This window comes from Zootoca vivipara, chromosome 8, assembly GCF_963506605.1.
Source record: "Zootoca vivipara chromosome 8, rZooViv1.1, whole genome shotgun sequence".
NCBI lineage: Eukaryota > Metazoa > Chordata > Lepidosauria > Squamata > Lacertidae > Zootoca > Zootoca vivipara.
Genome location: NC_083283.1, coordinates 6,996,710 through 7,019,504, shown reverse-complemented (window position 1 = coordinate 7,019,504; position 22,795 = coordinate 6,996,710). Strand labels below are relative to the sequence as shown.

The 22,795-nt window shown below is 43.1% G+C and overlaps 1 protein-coding gene and 1 long non-coding RNA gene across 2 annotated transcripts; both read left to right on the top strand.

Annotated features, from left to right (window-relative positions):
- The first annotated feature begins 10,697 nt into the window (after positions 1-10,697).
- On the top strand, positions 10,698-11,821 carry LOC132592583 (uncharacterized). Its single transcript, XR_009558090.1, has 3 exons — positions 10,698-10,813; positions 10,932-11,041; positions 11,147-11,821. It is a non-coding gene; the product is annotated as an uncharacterized LOC132592583 (long non-coding RNA).
- Positions 11,822-20,410: 8,589 nt separating this feature from the next.
- LOC118089664 (mas-related G-protein coupled receptor member H-like) lies at positions 20,411-21,415 on the top strand. Its single transcript, XM_035124433.1, has one exon. It carries the CDS (start codon positions 20,411-20,413, stop codon positions 21,413-21,415), a length of 1,005 nt encoding a protein of 334 aa, XP_034980324.1.
- The last annotated feature ends 1,380 nt before the right edge of the window (positions 21,416-22,795 follow it).

Genomic DNA, 22,795 nt, shown 5'->3' with positions numbered 1-22,795 from the left:
GGATCTATCTAATAATATATCCTAATCCACATCCCTAACATTCCCATAAAGGGTTATTACGGCCCAGGACTGCGTATTTTTGTGTATTTTTGAAGGATTGCTTTGGATTGTGATTTTGAACTGAGTAGGATTTTTTCAGTTAGAACTTCCTGGTGAGCACATGGTCTATTGTTCTCCAGTGTGCTTAGGGGATTAGCTACCCCTCCCCTCCCTCAGAGTTTACAGCACTGAGAACTCAGAGGCAGTGAAGATTATTTTGCATTTTGAGATATTTTTAGAGATTTTGATTTTGGAATTTTTGGCAAATTTTTGAATTTTGAGAAATTTTTAGAATTTTGAGATTCCAAGATGGCTTTTGCAGATTTTGATAGTGGAGTTAAGCCAGGATTCATGGCTCTAGATGATGACAATTATGTATTTTGGAAACAACGCCTGATAGCATTTTTAGATGCAAGGAATGTTTTGGATGCCATTGAAAAACCTATGCCTACTGGCACAACAGCAGAGGATTTAGCCAAGATAGCAAATTGGAAACGCATGAACAGCGAGGCCAGATACATAATTTTGAGTGGACTTCGCAACAGGCATCTAACATCAGTTAATAGCAAAGATGATGCAGCTAAAATCTTAAAAGATATTGAGCGCAGGTATGGAGCATCTACTAAGAACTCCTACAGGAATTTGATGAGCAAATTAACTGCGCTGAGGATGAATTCAAGAGAAGAATTCACTGACCATATCAGCAAATTTAGTGAAATTGTTCAGAGGATTGATCTTACTACTAAAGCCCTTGATGAAGAAACAAAGGTTTCATTTTTGATAGCATCTCTAGGACCAAGCTTCAGTTCATTCAAGAGTTGCATGGATCACAAAAAGGACCTGACTTTTGAAGAACTGATTGATCATTTGAGAGAGGAATGCAGAGATTACCTTGATTCTTCAGAAAGGAATACAGGGAGAAAGGACACTAATTATGCTTCCAAGCATTTTCAAAGGTCCAGACAAACGCCAAAGGAAATAATTTGCTTTAACTGCAATTTAAAAGGGCACATGGCGAAGGAATGCCGGGCACCTAGGAATAAATCCCGCCCCTTTCCACCAAAAGGCGAAAAGAAGGGGGGTCGTGGGCGTGCAATGATATTGCAAGAAAGAAATGTAGCTTTCCAGGGCTGTGAAGGAAAGCGCAATAAGTGGCTTCTGGACAGTGCAGCAAGCAGCCACTTCTGCTATAAAAGGGAATATTTCAATGAAATAGACAATAATAAACAGTCTGAGATTGAAATTGCTGATGGAAATGTTATAAAGTCAATAGGTGCAGGATCTTTGAACTTGAATTTCAAAGTGAACAATGAGTCTTTTGATACTACAGTGAGTAATGTTAAGTATGCACCAAAGCTGAACTGTAATCTAATAAGTGTGTCTAGTTTAGACAAGAAAGGTTTTGAAATTATATTTAAAAATGGACAATGCAATGTGATAAAAGATGGTGAAGTGTTTATTCAAGCCAAACTAATCAATGATGTGTATGAGATTGATATTTCAGAGAATGAGTCTGCAAGGGTTGCACAACCCAGCAGAAAGGATCAACCAGATCTGGAACTCTGGCACAAAAGGCTTGGACACAGGGATACCAACCTTATCCTGAAAATGCAGAAGGAAAGTCTGGTAAAAGGTCTACAGGTAAAGAATTGCAGTACACCAATGCCAAACTGTACAACTTGCATAACTGAAAAGGCAGTCAAGCCTTCCTTCCCACGTTGTACAGAGAAGAGAAGCACAAAAGTCATGGACACTGTTCATACTGACCTATGTGGTCCGCTGAATGTACCTTCCCTAGGAAACAATAAGTACATTCTGATATTTATAGATGACTTCTCAAGATATTGTGTTGGATATTTTCTAGAAGAAAAGAGTCAGACACCGGAATTGTTCAAACTGTACTTAAACATGGTGAAGAACAAATTCCAGAGAGCTCCTTCCACCTTAATTTCGGATAATGGTGGAGAGTTTTGCTCACGGCAGATGAAGGCCATCATGGCACAAGAAGGCATAGCACATGTAACTACAGTTGCTTACACGCCTCAACAGAACTCCATTGCTGAGAGAAAGTTTAGGTCTATTATGGAGATGACAAGGTGCATGTTAAAAGAGGCCAACTTGTCACAGAAGCTATGGGGTGAAGCGGCGAATACGGCGATTTATTTGCAAAACAGATTGCCTACAAAGGGTGCAGAACGCACACCATTTGAACTTTGGCACGGGAGAGTCCCAAGTCTGCAGCACATACGTGTGTTTGGAAGTGTCTGTTATTACCACGTGCCCAAAGAGCGCAGACACAAGCTTGACTCCAGAGCAAAAGCAGGTATCCTGGTTGGATATGCTCCTGGAGGAAAGGGATATAGAGTTCTAGATCCAAAGAGTGGCAGAGTAGACCCATACCATGTGGTTCATTTTGATGAACAGGGAAAGTTTGATACAAAGAACACTGTTATTGACTGTTCTAGAGAGTCACCAGATGAAGAGTTTATAAGTTTTCCTTTAGCACAAGGAACTAATATACCTTCTAGTGTCACAACACCCCCTACAGGCGACACCCCAGAAGACGCAGAGGTCCAGACCCCTGGCGGCACCAGAGACGAAGAGGAGGAGCTGTACGTGGACATGCCAGCGTTGGAGGAGGATGAGGATGCTGATGCGGTTGCACAACCAGAGGTCAGATGCTCATCCAGAACTAACAAGGGCGTTCCGCCACTACGACTGTCCTACTTTGCAGGGTCGGCGTCTCCACCAGAACCTTCCACTTGGGAAGAGGTAGAGCAGATGCCAGCCACCGAAGCCAGTCTCTGGAGGAAAGCCGCGCAGGAGGAGATTGACGCACTGCACAAGAACAAGACCTGGACACTCACAGAATTGCCTGCTGGTAAGAAAGCAATTGGGAGCAAATGGGTGTTCAAGGTTAAAAGGGGTTCAGAAGGGGAGGTGCAACGTTACAAAGCAAGACTAGTGGCACAAGGTTTTTCACAGCAATATGGCCACGACTATGACCAAGTCTTTGCACCGACAGTAAGATACAGTAGCGTAAGATTACTTTTAAGCATCGCAGCATCAAAAGGGATGGAGGTGAAACACATCGATATAGCTACTGCGTTTTTGCATGGGGAAATTTCTGAAGAAATTTACATGAAGCAGCCTAAAGGTTTTATAAAGCCAAATGAGGCACATTTAGTTTGCAAGCTTCAAAAGGGACTGTATGGTTTAAAACAAGCAGCCAGAGCCTGGAACTTGAAATTGCATGGAATGCTGGTGAAACTTGGGTACAAGCAAGGTGAAGCTGACAAGTATTTGTACACTCAGCAGAGTAATGGACAATTTTCTTATATTCTTGCCTTCGTTGACGACCTTTTAATCGCAACGTCAAATGACAGGGATTATAAAAATGTAGTCCAGCACCTCAACAAGGAAGTGCAAGTGAAGGAATTAGGACCAGTTGAGTATTACCTCGGGATTCAAGTGGAAAGAGAACAGGATGGTTCATTTCTACTTAATCAGAAGCAAAAGATAATTGAACTGTTGGAGAGTATGCAATTGCAGGATGCAAAACCCGTCGACACCCCGATGGCTACAGACTTCTTAAAGAACCAAGAGGATTCGAAGCTGCTGCCAAACAACACAGAGTATCGTTCAGCAATTGGTAAACTTTTGTATTTAGTTACCACATGCAGACCTGATTTAGCCAATGCAGTAGGGATTCTCAGCAGGAAAGTGAGTAGTCCCACTGAGCATGATTGGGTTGGTGTGAAGAGGGTGATTCGATATCTTAAGGGTACAATGGATTGTAAATTAAAGTTACCAGCTGTCAGTGACCCTAAGCTCATTGGGTACACTGATGCTGACTGGGCGGGTGATAATTCTGATTATAAATCCACAAGCGGGCATGTCTTTATGTATGGGGGCGGAGCTATCACATGGGGCAGTTATAAACAGAAATGTATAGCTTTATCGTCTACAGAATCGGAATATGTTGCGGCTACAGAAGCGTGCAGAGAGATTTCCTGGCTGGACCAACTCCTAACAGACTTTGGCGTGGAGAGAAAGGAACCTATAAGCCTGCTGGAGGACAACCAAAGCTGTCTAAAGCTGGCGCAGAATGAGAAGTTCCTAGCACGCTCAAAACACATTGGGGTCAGGTACCACTACGTTCGCCAGATGATACAAGATGGACTTGTCGAACTGTCGTACTGCTGCACATCGGAGATGACAGCAGACATCCTAACAAAACCCCTGCCAAGACAGAGTTTCCAGAACCTGCGTGTCAAGCTGGGACTCTTGGGTGGTTGAATAAAGTTGCTTATGTTTTGTTTTGTATGTAATGAATGTTGTGAATTGCCTGAGAAGGGGTTTGTGGGATGGAACACTGGGGCAGACAAGTCACAACAGTTCCTAGAGTGTCCACTAACAGGAACTCACCTGGAGGGACACTTGACTACAGGTCAGTTCCTGTTCCCTCAGACATGCAAATGAGTTGGATTAGACAAAAGCCCTAGCCTGCAATCACTCTCTCTTAGCTACTTCCTCCCTTCGATGGGGACACATCTCCAGAGAATCTCCAGTTAGCATGGTTCTCACTCTAGGCCTGCAGCCAAGAGTGAGACCAAATGGAGTCTTACTTTACTAAGTAGTCTCTAGATGTATATATACTTGTAACTTTTCTAAGCAAGCCTGCCTTTCTGAGATTATGCTGTAACTCAGGATGAAACTGTAAGTAAACTCTATCTTATTTTATAAACACTGTGTTGTGTATTTCTTTTAAGAGGGACAAAGGGGACCTTTGCCAGGAAGTGTAATATTGAACTATAAAGTGTAATATTGTTATAGAGATTCTAGCGAATCTAACGCACATGCTTTGCTGCGCACAAAAGGGGAATGTCACTCTGCTGATATTGGAAGCTTGCTAACACAAGCTCGGATAGGATCTATCTAATAATATATCCTAATCCACATCCCTAACATTCCCATACTGAAGACCACACACACACACACAAATTCATAGTGTGTTCAGCTTCATCTCTCTCTCTCTCTCTCTCTCTCTCTCTCTCTCTCTCTCTCTCTCTCTCTCTCTCTCTATATATATATATATATATATATATGGAATTTTGGATGCCTATCTTTTAATATAAAAAACCCACCTGTTTTGTATTTTTGATGGTTGTCATTTTGTACTTCTACAATGCTATCTGAAGAGTTAGTTTCTTAAAAATCAGTCTATATTTGTGTTCAATAAACAAGCAAAGAATGATACCATATTGAGGCAAGCACTTGTATTAACTGCTGACATATACATTACAATGCATGGTATTTTCTTTTTTGCCCTGTTTTTGTGTGTGTTTAGATCTGCTTTCTCTTGCTGTTGTCCTGTACTCTACACATGAATAAAAATCATTCTTAAAATGCCTTTTTAAAAGCATTTTTTAAAAATACATTGAATTTTCCATAAGGCTCACCATCTCCATCTATTTTCACTTTGTATATTGCACTTAAAACTCACATAAAACGTTTTATTTGCAACTGCATGGCTGAGTCGTGGGTTAAGGAAATAATTGCATGCAGATGAGGGTGATGGACAGCTGGTGAAGGACCCTGAGTGAAATGTAGGGAAGAGGAGATCTCCCAGGGTGAGACAAACTACCAAGTAAAAGCTGGGGGTTTTTCTTTTCTTTTTGATTAGAATAGTTTGTTTTTTATTGTATTATGAAATTTCTTAATAAATGTTCATTTTTAAAAAGAACACATTGTATTGACATATATCTTGAGTGTCTGCCTTACCCAATCTCCTTTTAAGGAGGACAGCCAGCTTAAGTTGAGGTGGGCTTCCGGGGCATGAAGATAGAAAAGAACTGTCCCTCCCATTGCCCATTCACCTGTAGAAAGAAATAAAGGAGTCTTTTTATAATTTTTATTAAATTATCTGCTTTACAATTAACCTCATTTTAACATCCTTAAGAACCAACTGCTCTTGCATCCCAATCCACTTCTCACCTATCATTTTACACAGGGAAGAAACAGCAAGACATTTCAGAATATATTTTCTTTCCCCTTCTGTGCTCACCCCCTCCCTACAAAATGTCCAATATTGGGCAAATGTTTTTTGCCATTAAAGGGCCAGGATGGTTTTATCTGTTATCTGTTATCATGACAGGTCCTGAGATGTTTTACTTGGCTGTTACAGATAAAGAAGCACATGAGACATGTGTTCAGTTTCCCCTTCACAACCCATTACAAACTGGCATTTGGGGACATAGATCTTTAAAATGACAAGTGTCTCCTCCTCCTGGGCCAGATGGTATTTATCCTCATGGCCGCTAAAAGAACATGATCTTGCCGCCTGAGGCAGGGAAACAGATTAAGCCCAAGGCAAAGAATGGGTGGGATCGACATGAGATTGGTAAGGTTTTTCCATTTTTCTTTGAGGAATGATTGGTGCCCCATTTCCTTTCTAATGCCTTAGTACAGGCATCCCCAAACTGCGGCCCTCCAGATGTTTTGGCCTACAACTCCCATGATCCCTAGCTAAGAGGACCAGTGGTCAGGGATGATGGGAATTGCAGTCCAAAACATCTGGAGGGCCGAAGTTAGGAGATGCCTGCCTTAGTACCAACCATTCTGTTGCAGGATACTTGGTCCCTGTTGTCTTCTGATCACCATATCTGTTGACTCCCAATCCATACTTGGTCAACAAGTTGTAAAATGACTACCCTCTGGGTGGTTGGGTGAAGCTTAGTGAGGGAGCAGATTACATCCATGCATGGAAAAAGACATATCGAGAAATGGCCAAGTAGCTCAGTGAAGAGCATCTACTTTGCATATGAAATGTCTCCATTTTAGTCTCCTGCTGGGATCAGAGACAACCTACTTTGAAATCCCTAGAAGTGTCTGGTAGTCAGTGTGACCAATACTGAGCTAGATGGACCAAGGATCAGACTCGGTTTAAGGCAGATTCTTAGGGGAGAGAGGGGCAAGAAGCATTTGTAACACAAGATACCACTGTACAGGAATCTCCTTTATATCATATACAATCATACTGATTTTGATCCAAACTGCACTGCAAACAGGCAGTTTGCACAGAACTCGATCTCAGGGTCATGGGTTTGAGCCCCACGCTGGGCAAAAGACTCTTGCATTGCAGAGGGTTGGACTAGATGGAACTTTCCAACTGTACAATTCTATGATTCTATGACTTTGCAGAAAGGTTGGCAAGAGTGCCAGGGGGGGGGGGGAGAGAACCAAACCCTTTCCTGGTAGTGTTTGCAGCCAAATCCTTCCAGCAAAGGGACAACTTTAAAGTGGCTTGCTGTCTGTACCAAACAGCTGACAGTGAGCTCCACATGCCAAACCTAGCCCCCGATAGTTCCTTTCTAGTCAGGTATTCTTTACATGCCCCACATTCGATATCACATATGGTATCATGTGTGTGATAGGCAGATGAGGTTTTGGAGAAACAGCCTTATGAGCAAAAGTAGGTCTCCTTTGGCCTGCTGGCTGGAGGCTTGCCATCACTAGAATACCTTTTCCCTACCTGATACCCTGCAAACTCCAACTCCCACTATCCGCAGCCTGCATGACTAATGGTCAGGGATGATGAGAATTGTAGTCCAATTGTAGGAGCAACCAAGAATTGTAGGAGCAACCAAGCATACCAAGACTCAAATCCTAGACTTTAAGAAAGCCGACTTCAGAAAACTTAGGGAAATGCTGGGTGAGATCCCATGGACAGAAATACTAAAAGGGAAGGGAGTTCATGATGGTTGGGAGTTTGTAAAAAGGGAGATATTATAAGCACAACTTCAGGCAATACCAATGAGACGGAAACATGGGAGGTACCTAAAGAAGCCAGGGTGGCTATCTAAAGAACTTTTAACTGAGTTAAGATTTAAAAGGGATATGTACAAAACATGGAAAAAGGGGGAAATCACCAGAGAGGAATTCAAACAAATAGCCAGCATGTGTAGAGACAAAGTCAGAAAAGCTAAAGCACAGAATGAACTCAGGCTTGCTAGAGAGGTTAAAAGCAACAAAAAGGGCTTTCATGGGTATGTCCGTAGCAAAAGGAAGAACAAGGAAACAGTGGGGTCACTTAGAGGAGAAGATGGTGAAATGCAAACAGGGGACAGAGAAAGAGCAGAACTCCTCAATGCCTTCTTTGCCTCAGTCTTCTCCAAAAAAGAAAACAATGCCCGACCTGAAGAACATGGAGCCGATCATTCAGCAGGGGAAACAAAGCCCAGAATAAGTAAAGAGGTAGTACAAGAATACTTGGCTAGTTTAGATGTATTCAAGTCTCCAGGGCCAGATTAACTACATCCAAGAGTATTAAAAGAACTGGCAGAGGTGATTTCAGAACCACTGGCAATAATCTTTGAAAATTCCTGGAGAACAGGTGAAGTTCCAGCAGACTGGAGGAGGGCAAATGTTGTCCCTATTTTCAAAAAGGGGAAAAGAGAGGACCCAAACAATTACCGCCCAGTCAGCCTGACATCAATACCAAGAAAGATTCTAGAGCAGATCATTAAGCATAGCTGCCAAGTTTTCCCTTTTCTCGTGAGGAAGCCTATTCAGCATAAGGGAAAATCCCTTAAAAAAAGGGATAACTTGGCAGCTATGTCATTAAGCAAACGGTCTGTGAGCACCTAGAAAGGAACACTGTGATCACTAAAAGTCAGCATGGGTTTCTGAAAAATAAGTCATGTCAGACTAATCTGATCTCATTTTTTGACAGAATTACAAGCCTGGTAGATGAAGGGAATGCTGTGGATGTAGCCTATCTTGATTTCAGCAAGGCCTTTGACAAGGTGCCCCATGATATTCTTGTAAAGAAGCTGGTAAAATGCGGGCTAGACAATGCTACCATTCAGTGGATTTTTAACTGGCTGACTGACTGAACCCAAAGGGTGCTCATCAATGGCTCCTTCTCATCCTGGAGAGTAGTGACTAGTGGGGTGCCACAGGGTTCTGTCTTGGGCCCAATCTTATTCAACATCTTTATCAATGACTTGGATGATGGGCTTGAGGGCATCCTGAGCAAGTTTGCAGATGACACCAAATTGGGAGGGGTGGCTAATACCCCAGAGGACAGGATCACACTTCAAAATGACCTTAACAGATTAGACAACTGGGCCAAAGCAAACAAGATGAATTTTAACAAGGAGAAATGTAAAGTACTACACTTGGGCAAAAAAAATGAAAGGCACAAATACAGGATGGGAGACACCTGGCTTGAGAGCAGTACATGTGAAAAGGATCTAGGAGTCTTGGTAAACCACAAACTTAAAATGAGTCAGCAGTGTGATGCAGCAGCTAAAAAAGCCAATGCAATTCTGGGCTGCATCAATAGGAGTATAGCATCTAGATCAAGGGATGTAATAGTACCACTGTATTCTGCTCTGGTCAGACCTCACCTGGAGTACTGTGTCCAGTTCTGGGCACCACAGTTCAAGAAGGATATTGACAAGCTGGAACGTGTCCAGAAGAGGGCAACGAAAATGGTCAAAGGCCTGGAAACGATGCCTTATGAGGAATGGGTTAGGGAGCTGGGTATGTTTAGCCTGGAGAAAAGAAGGTTAAGGGGTGATATGATAGCCATGTTCAAATATATAAAAGCATGTCATATAAAGGGGGAAGAAAGGTTGTTTTCTGCTGCTCCAGAGAAGCGGACACGAGGCAATGGATTCAAACTACAAGAAATAAGATTCCACCTAAACATTAGGAAGAACTTCCTGACAGTAAGAGCTGTTCAGCAGTGGAATTTGCTGCCAAGGAGTGTGGTGGAGTCTCCTTCTTTGGAGGTCTTTAAGCAGAGGCTTGACAGGCATATGTCAAGAATGCTTTGATGGTGTTTCCTGCTTGGCAGGGGGTTGGACTGGATGGCCCTTGTGGTCTCTTCCAACTCTACGATTCTATGATTCTAAATCATCTGGAGAATGCCAGGTGGGAGATGCTGGTCTGGATCGCCTGTCAGCACCTGTCCACAGCTGCAGGCAGGGCTTTCAAGCACTACCTGCAGGTGCCAAGAATGACACCTGGGACCTTCTCCATGCAAACGGAGTTGTGGTTCCTCCTTTGCTTCCCTAAACCAAAAATATGTTCAATGCAAAGGTAACAAAGTTAAATCCTTCACGTTTAGAAGCTAGACTTTCCGCAGCCAAAATGTTACGGACAATGTCCCTGAACTGCTTTGCTGGGGATTGCATAGAAGTTTACTATTCCCACAATAAATAGGTTTATAAAAACAAAACACAAACCTCTCGCCTTTTCTCTTTCTTCCACACCCGCTAGTTCTTTCACTGTTCCATTTCTGTGACAAATCATCACCACTCTCCTTTCTGATATTCTACCTTTTCTTGGGATCTCTCTCCGTGCAACCCTATGACTTGTACATTGCAGAGGAACTCTGGGCTCAATAGGGCGTTTAGGGTTGTCTAGGGCATTTAGGGTTGTCAATAATTTGCGGCAATCCCGAGGTCCCTCCTAGCGCCCTCTTCCCTTCAGGCTTTCTTCATTACCCACAAAGTCTCTTCCAGCTTTCACTCTAGATCATTTTACGCATACCCTTCATTCCCGCTGCAGACCCTTCGCAGAGGCACCGCCTCCTTACTTCCCTTCCCATTTGCCTTCCAAACTTAGTGTCTTCATTCCAAAATTAGCCTCACTCTGAGAGCAACGGGGTTGCATCGCTCTGTCCCAGTTGCTGCTGTTACAAACGTGGAATTTCAGGAGTTTTAACTATTTCATTTGTCTCCGTCTTTCATTTCCTAACACGGTAGGTATCGGTTTTTCAAGAGAGGGTCTTCATAGCTCTGGAAAGTGGATGGAGATTGGTATTTCCCCGTCCTCAAATACCCTGCTGGGTTTAGCTTTTCTTTTGTTTACTCCCCAAGGCTCCTTTTGGATAACAAGTTTCTGATCTGGCTGCAAGTGTATCTCTCAGTGCTGGAAGTAACGCAGTTCAACCAGGGCTAGAGGATCTTCGCTGCCTTTTCTCCTGCAGGTAAGACGAATGATTGTCGTTACGGAAGTGAAGCTTTCTGGAACCACGAGAAGAAAACTGATACGTGCTTGATGGAGTCTCGTCTCCTATCTTTTGACTCCTCAGGGGGAAGAAATAAAACAGAATCACTATCCTTCGTGGATGTGAAGGAAGTACCGAATGTGGGACTTGATGGTACTTTGAAAAATTTAAAAAAAATAGGAACCACAAATTTTGAGGTGCTAGAAGGAAGTTTTTTATTCATGTGTAATCAGGGGTGTAGCCAGGGGGGTGCATGGAGCAGTTGCCCCCCATCAAGTAAAAAACAACAACAATCTAAATGACTAATTGTGCCGCAGATTTACTCAGGAGTGAGCCCTATTGTCCCCTTCATGGATCAATGCCTTGTCGTGGCGAAGGGGCTTGAATAACTCAGAGAAGCTATGAGCTATGCTATGCAGGGCCACCCAAGATGGACAGGTCATAGTGGAGAGTTTTGACTAAACGTGATCCACCTGGAGAAGGAACTGGCAAGCCACTCCAGTATCCCTGCCAAGAAAACTCCATGGACAAAGACAACAGGCATATAAAAGTTATGACGCTGGAAGATGAGCCCCTCAGGTCAGAAGGCGTCCAACATGCTACTGAGGAAGAGCGGAGGACAAGTACAAGTAGATTCAGAGCTGATGAAGCGGCTGGGCCAAAGCCGAAAGGACGCTCAGTTGCGGATATGCCTGGAAGCGAAAGGAAAGTCCGATGCTGTAAAGAAAAATATTGCATAGGAACCTGGAATGTAAGAACCATGAATGGAGGTAAGCTGGATGTGGTCACCTCATGAGAAGAGAAGAATCCTTGGAAAAGACCCTGATGTTGGGAAAGATTGAGGGCACTAGGAGAAGGGGACGACAGAGGACAAGATGCTTGGACAGTGTTCTCGAAGCTACGAACATGAGTTTGACCAAACTGCGGGAGGCAGTGCAAGACAGGAGTGCCTGGCATGCTCTGGTCCATGGGGTCACGAAGAGTCGGACACAACTAAACAACAACAACAACGAGCCCCATTGTAGTACACATGACTCATCTGAGATGAGTCCCCCCCCCCAAAGCCTCCCTGACCTCGCACGTCAGTTCTGCCAGTCCACGGAGCTGCCCTGCCTCTCCGGCTGGCGCGTGCAAACAGGAGTGACGGGGCGGCTTGCAGCTGGCAGAGGGACTCAAGAGGGGCAGCAGTTTCGCCTGAGATACACCGCCAAGTGAAACCGCCACCTGGGAGCAACATGGGCGGCGGAGGAGGAAGCGGCAGCATCAAGTGGCCCCGCTCTGCCAGGCGCTGAGATGCAAGCCCCCAGACTTTGCAGAGCAGCCCCGAGCTTGGATGGTGGCGACGCACATGGCGAAAAAGAGGAGTGCTAGGTCCTGATGGGCCATTCCCTTGCCCACTTGTGATTGGCCAAGCGGAGAACCAATCAAGATATTTAATAATAATATTAGTTGGAGAAAAGTTTGCCCCCCCCCCAAAAGCTCTGCTGTTTTGTTCTGAGGGACAGAGGAAGGGAGAGAACATTAGATCCAGAATTACTGAGTCCTTTGAGTGTTAGCAGATGTTGCAGAGTAAACTGGGTCAGATCAAGGGTTGCAACTTTGGGTGAGAACCAAAAGAGGACAAAGAAGATATACAATGTTTTCTCTCACTGTATGATCTCTCCTGCTCATGTGACACTCAGCCAGCTGAGCTAAGGCTGCTTGGACTGAATCATATAGTAAGTCCTAGAAAAGGCAAAGTCTGGGGTTGTTCTCAAGGATGGGGCCAGAGGGGGGGATTTAGGCTGGATCCCAAGCCCATTCAGCTCAGTCATGTGAGTGCATAACTTAGCATATGTTCCTAAAAGGCTTGTTTTCCTTATACCAGGCTTAGACAGAGCAGAAGCAGCATGGCTGATAGGCAGGGTTTGAATCTGACATAGCTGAATTTAAACCTGCTTGATTTATGACAGATTCTAGTCCAAAGAGTTGCTCCCTTAGAAAGTAACATCACTGAAGAGAAATCTCAGTGCTCCACAGTGTTCTCTCCCCTTCTCTACCCCATTCAATTGACAATGAGAACAAAAATGAGAGATTTATAGTCAACTGCAGGAAACAGTGCAATGTTTTTCAGCTTTATAGCATAAACAGGCTTCATTTTTTTCTCTTTTTCCCCCAGTAGGTGACTCTTCAAGAAGTAGCTGAAAGAGAAGAGATTGAACATCATGGCCAATAATGGACTGTACTCTCCAATCCCTTTGGGTGCTGAGGAGGAATATACGAGAATACACAATGCAACCGAGCTCCCAGAATATACTGATTTTGGTGACGAAATACGACCATATGATGTAACGATTATTATTATCCTTGTCTGCCTTTTCCTCCTTAGCATCCTTGGACTTTTAGGGAATGGAACTGTCATCTGGTTTCTCGGATTTTGCATGAAAAGGACTGCTTTCTCGACCTATATCCTGAATTTGGCTGTTGCTGACCTTGGGGTCCTCCTAGGCTTATTTCCTTGGAGGATAATTGCCTTCCTTGATAATTTTCATCCACATCTTGTCAATTTCCATGTTTACTATTTAGTGACCATAAGTGCCTATTGCTTTTTCTCCACAAACCTCACCGGTCAAATTCTGCTGACAGCCATCAGCCTCGACAGCTGTGTTTCTGTCGTCTTCCCCATTTGGCATCGATGCCGCTGGCCACCCAACCTGTCCATCATTGTGTGTGCCATCATATGGAGCCTCACTTTCCTTCTCACTCTCGTGCACATCCTTAATGACATTGTATTCTTTGGAGAAGCTTTTGCTTGGTACCAGTTGCTGGTGAGTGCTGTGTTTTGCCTCCCGCTCATGACTGTCTCCACTCTGGTCCTCTTCATCAAAGTCTGCTTGAGATCACAGCAGAGGAAGCAGGGAAGTGTTTTAATAGCCATCCTGATGGTGCTCCTCTTCTCCCTCTTGTTTGCTTTCCCATTTACTTTCCTTTATTTAATATTTTCTTTTCCCCATCTTTCCTTTCCTAATGCACTACATATTGGATCCTTATGCTGCTGCCTAAACAGCAGCATTAAGCCACTGATTTATTTCCTGATTGGGAGGAGAAAAAGGGGTCAATCCCGGGAGAGCCTGAAAGTCATACTCCAGAGGCTTTTCAAAGAGGAGGAAGACTGCAGAGAGGAGGTAGAAGTCCCAATCCAAACTGCAGTGTGAGACGTTCAAAATACAGTAATCAGAGAGCTCCACAATGACACCTCTTGCTATGACAATCTTTGTTCCATTTAGCCCTCTTTTTTGTAAACCTGCTGCTTTTCACTCTTGATTGTACTGTATATGCCTGGGGAGGAGTGGAGATGAACCCTCGTCTCATTTCTTCAACTGCGGGTATGTGATGCTTTTAGTACTTGGTGCTTGTTTCACTTTCTTATTGCTGTAAAATAAAAAAATTCCTTCAGTAGCACCTTAAAGACCAACTAAGTTTTTATTTTGGTATGAGCTTTCGTGTGCATGCACACTTCTTCAGATACAGTGAAATGGAAGTTTCCAGGCACTTATGTAGAGAAGGGGTGGGGAGGGGTGGGGATGGGGAGGGGGGATCACCCAGAAGGGTGGTGGAAATGGGTGATTGACTGACTGATAGCTGTTGATGACCGCAAACGACTGCAAATGGTTTTGCATGAAAAAGCAAGGGTTGAGATGGCTGAAGATCGCTTATCATGTATAATGAGATAAGAACCCGATATCTCTGTTCAAACCAGGTCCCTCCATGGTTTTGAGCTTGGTGATAAGTTGCAATTCAGCAACTTCTCTTTCCAGTCTATTTCTGAAATTCTTTTGTAGTAAGACAGCTACTTTGAGATCTTGTATAGAATGTCCTGGGAGATTGAAGTGTTCTCCTACTGGTTTTTCTGTCTTCTGGTTCCTGATGTCAGATTTATGTCCATTTATCCTTTGGCGTAGGGTTTGGCCTGTTTGTCCAATATAGAGAGCTGGAGGGCACTGTTGGCATTTGATATATGAGAGCTGGAGGGCACTGTTGGCATTTGATGGCATACACAATGTTAGAGGATGAGCAATTAAATAGTCCTGAGATGGTATGTTGGATGTTGTTGGGGCCAGTAATGGTGTTGTCTGGGTGTATGTGGCAGCAAAGTTGGCATCTGGGTTTATTGCAGGCTCTGGTACCAGTGTCCATGTTAAGTCTGGTGGTTGTATTATTGTGGGTGAGGAGTTGTTTAAGATTGGGTGGCTGTCTGTAGGCAATGAAAGGTCTTCCTCCCAGAGCTTGAGAAAGGGAGCTGTCATTGTCCAGGAGAGGCTGTAGATCTCTGCTCTGCTCTTTGCTTATTTTAAAGTGATTTCCTGTGGCTACTTTTTGATGTCATTTCAGGGGTAGGGTAAAATTCTCCTAGACCAGGCATCCCCAAACTGCAGCCCTCCAGATGTTTTGGTCTCCAACTCCCAAGATCCCTAGCTAAGAGGACCAGTGGTCAGGGATGATGGGAATTGTAGTCCAAAACATCTGGAGGACCAAAGTTTGGGGATGCCTGTCCTAGACTGAAGGACTGCAGTGGTCAGGCCTTCCCTGTCCAGGAATTTCCATACCTGCCAAAAGGCTCTCAGAGTCACAGAAGACACCTGAGCATCTAGTGACACAGATGTATTTAGAAGTACCCCCAAACTTCACACTCGCTCCTTCAAAGGGAGTGCAACCCCACTCAGGGAACTTGCCAACTTACAAAACATGGATGACACCCCACACCCCACCCGCAATGAGCCCCCATCTTCCTAGAATTCTTTTTTTATAAAAAAAATATTCATTTTGCAACATCACATAGTGAACACAATACACAAATAAACACAACACAATACGATACACAGCATTGCGAATATACAAAACAAAAAATAAAAATAAAAATCTCTTAAAAAATCTTTTTTTCTCCTTAACCATTTTCAGGTGACTTCCTCGAATCCCTCCATCTGTGCTTCAATTTAATTCCATCTTTACTTTAGCAACTTCTGTGTTAAAGCTCTATACTATATTATTATCTTACTTTCCATAATTTCTATATTTTCTCTCTTAAAATCACCAATCAAGTTATCTTTCCCTTATATCATAATTTCTAAAACTACAACCTATACTACTTCCAAATCTATCTCAAATACTGCAATATGTCTTTAAATAGTCTTTAAATTTCTTCCAGTCTTCCTCCACCGCCTCTTCCCTCTGGTCATTCTCCCGGTCAGTTCAGCCAGTTCCATATATTCCATCATTTTCATCTGCCAATCTTCAACTGTTGGTACTTCATGTGTATTCCAATTCTTGGCTATCAAAATTCTCGCTGCTGTTGTGGCATACAAAAAGAAAGTTACATCTTCTTGAGAGTTTTGTTTCCTACTATATCCGACTATTGGGTATCATCTTCCTTGAATTCACTACTGCATCCAGACACAGGTTCAAAGTTTTCACAGCCTCTCCCGATTCCTATGTTATGGAAACAGAAAGCTGCGTGTCAACATCATCGCATTGCTGATACCTTGCTCCAAAACTCCCAATGACTTCATCCAATGGCTTCATATAGATATTAAATAGATATTAATGTTAATTGGAGTTCAAATGAGAATACTGTAAGCACAATATATCATGTAAAGAAGCTTAACATATATTCAATCTGCTTCACTATTTTAACTTTTTATGTTTTAAAGTATGGGTGTGATTTTTCTTGATATTTCTGTTTATTCATCTGTAAGCTGCTTTGGGGTGTTTTTTTTTTTTTTAACAATCAAGCAGTGTATAAATTTTATGAAATAAATGAAAAAAAATTAATGTGACATTGATGTGCCGTTTGCCCATTCCTTGTGATTATGTTTGTATAGGAGGATGGAAATGGTTAATGCAGATTGACCAATGAGAAAGCTCAGAGGCAGAGCCTACCTGGCTTTGAGGCTCAGCCCAGGGGTTTACCATAGAGAGATAGAGGAGTGAGGGTCAGAGAGAGGCAGAAAAAGTCCACCATGGTGGTTGTGACAGTCAGAGTGAGAGACAGGGGGTTACCATGGAATTGGCTGCTGATGAAGGTGGGGAGGAGAAGGGTGACCTGGTGGATCTGCTCTTTTCCATGAGTGACAACAAATGACTCTGAATGCCTGCCCCCTCCACCTAGTTTGCATAACCTTGGTGATCCCTTGGTGATGATGTCTCCCCACTAATAAACACTTCTCCCACCCAAGAAAAGACCCATAGAGGACAAGTGCTTGTAGCCGTTGAAAGACCAGGAAGTTATCTTGCATAGACAGCCTAGATTAGAAATGTGGGGAGGAGGTCTTGATTTATTCCATTTGTCTGGTACAGATAAAGAAGTACGTGAGACATGAGCTGCTTCCTCCAGAACCAATTGCAAACTTAGTCTTCATGAGTGTAGCCTTTTGGGACATAAATTACAATAGTCTCCTCCTCCTTGGTGAACTGATAATTATCTTCATATCCGATTAAAGATATGAAGTCCTATGAGGCATAGAATCAAATTGAGTCCAGACGAAGAACAGGAGGGACCAGTTTGCATCTTTGAGTGAGACTGGTAAGATTTTACTTTTTCTCCATGGGGCATGAGTGGGGCCACATTTCCCCCCCTCTTAAGTCCTTAGGACCTGCCATTCCAGTGCAAGATGCTGTGTCCTTGTTTTCTTACACTCACCATCTCTGAAGACTGCTGATCTGCAGTTAGTCATAAGGTTGGGTGAAACATTTACAGGAGAGGCCGGAGCTGCAGTACTTTCAGAAGGTTAATTCCCAAGCACCTCCAGGAAGGGTTGGAAAGACCACTTTTTAAATTGCTAGAGAGTGGCACTGAGAGTCTGTTTGACAAGTCCTGACCTTGATAGACCAATAGTCTGACTCAGTATAAGGTCACTTTCTGAAGTTCTGCCAAGGGAGAGAACAAACATTGTACCCAGACACAATGAGATTAATGTATTTTAACAGATATGCAGAATAGACTGGGTCATGTCAAATGAACCAAGTCCAGAGCAGGGAATTCACCTATGATTGATCAGTGAAGTATTGGGAAAGTTGGTCTTATTAAGGCAATATGAAGGGAGCAGATATCCATGTTCATAGAAGCAAACACAATGATGGGATTCCGCTTAATATATAAAGAATATGCACTCTCTTTATTTCTTGAATTCTTTCTCTGTTCTGTGAGTGACTAAACCCTTAGCGTGAAGCTACAGAACAATAATTATCCCACTGAAGAGTTTGTTTCTCCCCTTTCTATAAGTCACTCATTGAGTCAACACTCACAATGCCAGTAGAGCACTTTCCTTACTCTTGGTCATAAGGAAGTGAAGTGAAGGCTAATTACATCCCTACCCCATCATCAAAGGTCTCCACATTAGGTACCTGGGTTTCTTGCAAGCTCTTGGAAATTTCCCCATCAACCTCAGGACTACAGAAGAAGAGAACCTGGTAGGCAAAGAGCACTGCTAAGTCTTCACAGCATGTTGTGTATGAGGCTACATACATTGTGTTTGTAGATGTAAACAGCTGTCTGGATTAGGGCCAGGCTCAAAGCCAGGAAGTTGTGATACCACCAGCTCTCAACTATAGCTAAAGCAACAGCCCAAGTGCTAATGCTCAGTTTCCTTGCACTAGGAAAATGGCTGGGGCCTTTGGAGGGGAGAGTAAGGTAAACCTTCTGTCAACACCACCACCTGGAGAATCTGTTCATTTGTTTATCAATCAAGTATGATTGCTTCTTAACGGTGCCACTACTACTTGGGTAAACACCTGCCCCCCCCCACCAACGTGTTTGCTTCCCATGCATCAAAAACACACTTCTTGGTTAGGGGGAGCCAATATAGACATATCAGAAAGCTTGCTCTGTTTTGGGGGGAATCCTTGGAACTGAGCAACAAAAAGGACACTGAGTTATAATAAGAAAACATGTTACATTACTGCTTGACCTCTCTTTCAGAACCACCTCCACATGCTCATTCATTCCTTGTCTGCCCTTTTTGCATTGAAAGATAGTCCCACCTGGATGCATATGCAGTAGGTAAGTGAAATTCACTGCTATAGAACTTTCTAAAAAAACTTTCCCTAAACAAGGTGGAGTCCTTATCACTCTGTCTCCGTCCATCTCCTTCATCCTTACTGATATCTCTTCCTAGGCAGGAATTTTGAGCCTGGTCATAGTAAAAGAAATATGATTTAATCCCAGTTTTGGAGAGACATTACAAATTGGACAACAGGGCAAGGAGACCAGGGAATGTTGTGCTGACCTCTTCTCTTTTTTTATAATATTTTTATTAGTTTTTTAAATAAACACAAACAAAACATAACATTATATATATATTCTGTCCCTCCATCCTCCCTTCCCCCACCAGTCCACTTCTGCCACCAGTAGGACCAGTAGGCATTGAGAGCCGAAGGGGTCCATTTTAAGGCTAAGTTCGTCCTCCCCCCCCACTCCTCCACTCTCACCCACCCCCCTGCCACCAGGAGGCGAGGTGTGGAAGAGTAGCCTGGTTTGGATTTCCCCCAGCTATTCCTTGAACACACACATATAAAACAAACAAAGGATTTTTACCAATTCTTGTAACTTAACATTGTACTTATGGGTTCCTCAGATCTCTTCTTCCTGGTCTTCTTAGTTTTTTAACATAATTATGGCGGATTTTTTATTCATAATTAAAATCTTTTCCTTTAAATATTCACATTATCCTCCTCCTTTTTCATGCCCCCTCCCCACGGGTCACCTCCTGCCACGAGGTGTATCCATGAGGTGAGGCCTTCCAAAGGAGATCCATTTTTGTGTCTGGGTTTCCCTCCACCCCCTCCTTCCCCCTCGGGGCACCCCCTGCCACCAGGTGCTTCCAAGCAGGGAAAGGAAGAAAGGTGGCCCTCTGCCCAGGCACCTAACAAAACATAAACATTAAATACAAATCTAAAATTCCTTTCCCCAGCCATTCTTCTCTCCCTCCAGAAAACTCCATTTTTCCTATCTACTCCTTTTTCTAATCTAAAGCTTAACATTTAACTGACCTCTTCTCTTGCCACCAATGAATCTCAATTTCCTCATAAACTAACTCACTAAAGAACAAAAACAGCTTTAAGAGAAGTAATCCAGAGGGTTGTGGCCCATGTGGGGGATTCAGTAATGCTGCAGAGAATTGCACATATATGACTTTTGGCTCGACAGACAAACGTTGTGGGTGTATGTGTGGTTCAATGGGCTCCTGGGTCTCACCATTCTGGGTTTTGCACAGAATACCAGCTGAGTCAATCTTATTTGTGATACTTTCCATTTCCTAGAGGAAACCTTTGCTCCAGAAGAGGAGACAAGATTTCCGCATGCAGTCATTCAGCATGGAAAGACATATCAATGGGACTTTGCAATCTGCTGCGGATGCTGTGACATATAAGGAGTATAACGGCACTTATAATAGCTCATATAATGATCAAGGACATTCCCACTATAACCCATTTGAAATATCTATTATATCTATAATATATGGCTTCATTTTAGTTATCTGCTGTGTGGGATTTTTGGGGAATGGAATTGTCATCTGGCTTCTTGGTTTCCACATTAGGAGGAAACCATTCACCACCTACATCCTTAATTTGGCTGTTGCAGACTTTGCATTCCTCCTGAGCCTAGAGTTCTTTTATTCTATTGAGTATACTGAATTTGTAGGATTGCTACAATTTTATAGGATTGTTCTTTGTCTCTTTGCCTCCACATACAACACTGGGCAACTTCTTCTGACAGCCATCAGCATTGACAGATGTGTGTCTGTCCTCTTCCCTATCTGGCATCGGTGTGCCCGGCCGACACATTTGTCCACCACTGTGTGTGCCCTCATATGGGTCCTCTCCTGTCTGCTCTGCCTAATCGTCTACATTCTCCAAGAAACATATTTCCGTATATCAGATAACACCTTTCTTTATATCCTCATAGCATATTTTCAATTTCTCTTGACTGGACTGCTTTGCCTCCCACTCATGACAATTTCAACTGTGATCCTTTTCATCAAAGTCTGTTTTAAATCACACCCGCGAAAGCGGGGAAGGCTTTTAATAGTTATTTTACTTACACTCCTCTTCTTCCTCATGCTTGCTTTCCCACTCAATGCCTTTCTTCTTGGTGGATTTATTGGCCTGAATATTCCCATTCAACTCCATTATGGCTTCTTGTGTGCCTCGCTCAACAGCAGTGTGAACCCCTTCCTCTATTTTCTGGTGGGGAGGAAGAAGGGAGGTCGATCTAGGGAGAGCCTAATGGTCATCCTCCAGCGGGTTTTGAATGAGGAGGAGAATGACAGACAGGAAATGGACCCTCCTTGTTCCAACCCACTTAGGAACCTTTCATAAGAGTTTTTTGGTCTGACTGTAATGTGTCCTTGGACTGCATTGATGACTCATGCTCAGCAGAAAAAGAGGCTTGGGTTGTGTTGAAAATTTTGGGGTTTGTGCAGCTGAAATGTATCCTACTTTAGAAAGGGAGTAGTCACCTTTTTGGTTCTCCCAATTTTTCTTCTTTGGCCCACCCACCTACAGTATATAGCCCCTGAAATATTGGCCATGAAGATATGAAGCCCTGCGGCTAAAAAAAATGCTCCACACTGTGTACCTATATTGCACAAGCTGAACTAGTCAAGGCAAAGATCAGGTGGAACAATCTGTACAACTTGGACTGTGAATAGAAATGTTGTGTAATCTTCTTTGGGACACAACTTGTGTCACAATCCCCCCCCCCCAAATCCTTAGCACCTGCCATCTCAGCATGCTGCCCTTGTCTTCTGCTCACCAAATCTGAAGATTGCTGATCCAACCTTAGTCACATGGTTGTAAAAACTATCCCCTTGAATGAGAGAGTTACCGGGAAGCTCCCTTGCTGTTTTTGCTCTTGGATGCTACATGCTGTTTAAGTGACCTTGTTATACTATTGAAATGTGGTTTATTTTATGTTACTATGTTTTTGTTTTGCTATCTTAATGTGAAATTATTGCTATGTTTTTGTTATTTTGTTATTATGAAATTGTTTTTGTAGTGTTTGTGTGAAATGCACCCCTGTTTTTTGTGGTTGAAAGCCACTTTGGACATGCATTTTTGTATGGAAAAATGAGAAAAAAATAAAATGAATGAGATGAAATTTTAAACTCCTTAATCTTGACAGATCTTGGGTTTGGATTGCAGTGTTAATGTACCTGCAAGGAATGGCTATGAGCAGAGAATTAACTACTCTGTGGCCCTGAGTCAATGGAACTTGCCCAACAATTTGAAGTGATAGGTACAACACCGCAATAACTCAGATGTAAAGGAGCTTGTGCTGTTGGGAATTCCTATATATAGTAACTGTTACCTTTAACAGTGTTAAATAAACATTGCTCATTTTAAGTCCAAGCATTGTTTTCACATCTCATCATCTACAAAGCTCCTGGCGCAAGTGTCAACCAAAATATGATCCAGGGTTGCGAATGGGGGACACAGAGGACATCTGAGCACCTAGTGACAGAGATGTATCCAGAAATACCCCCAAACTTCATACTTGCTCTTTCAAAGGGAGTACTGTCCTACCTTGGGTTAAGTACGCTTCAGGTTGAGCACTTTAAAGTTAAGTACTCCGCAGACCCGTCTGGAATGGATTAATCTACTTTCCATTACGTTCAATGGGAAAGTTCGCTTCAGGTTTAGTATGCTTCAGGTTAAGTATGGACTTCCGGAACCAATTAAGTACTTAACCTGAGGTAT

Excerpts from the sequence above, each read along its gene's own strand:
- LOC118089664 (XM_035124433.1), top strand. The coding sequence starts at position 20,411 with ATGGAAAGACATATCAATGGGACTTTGCAATCTGCTGCGGATGCTGTG.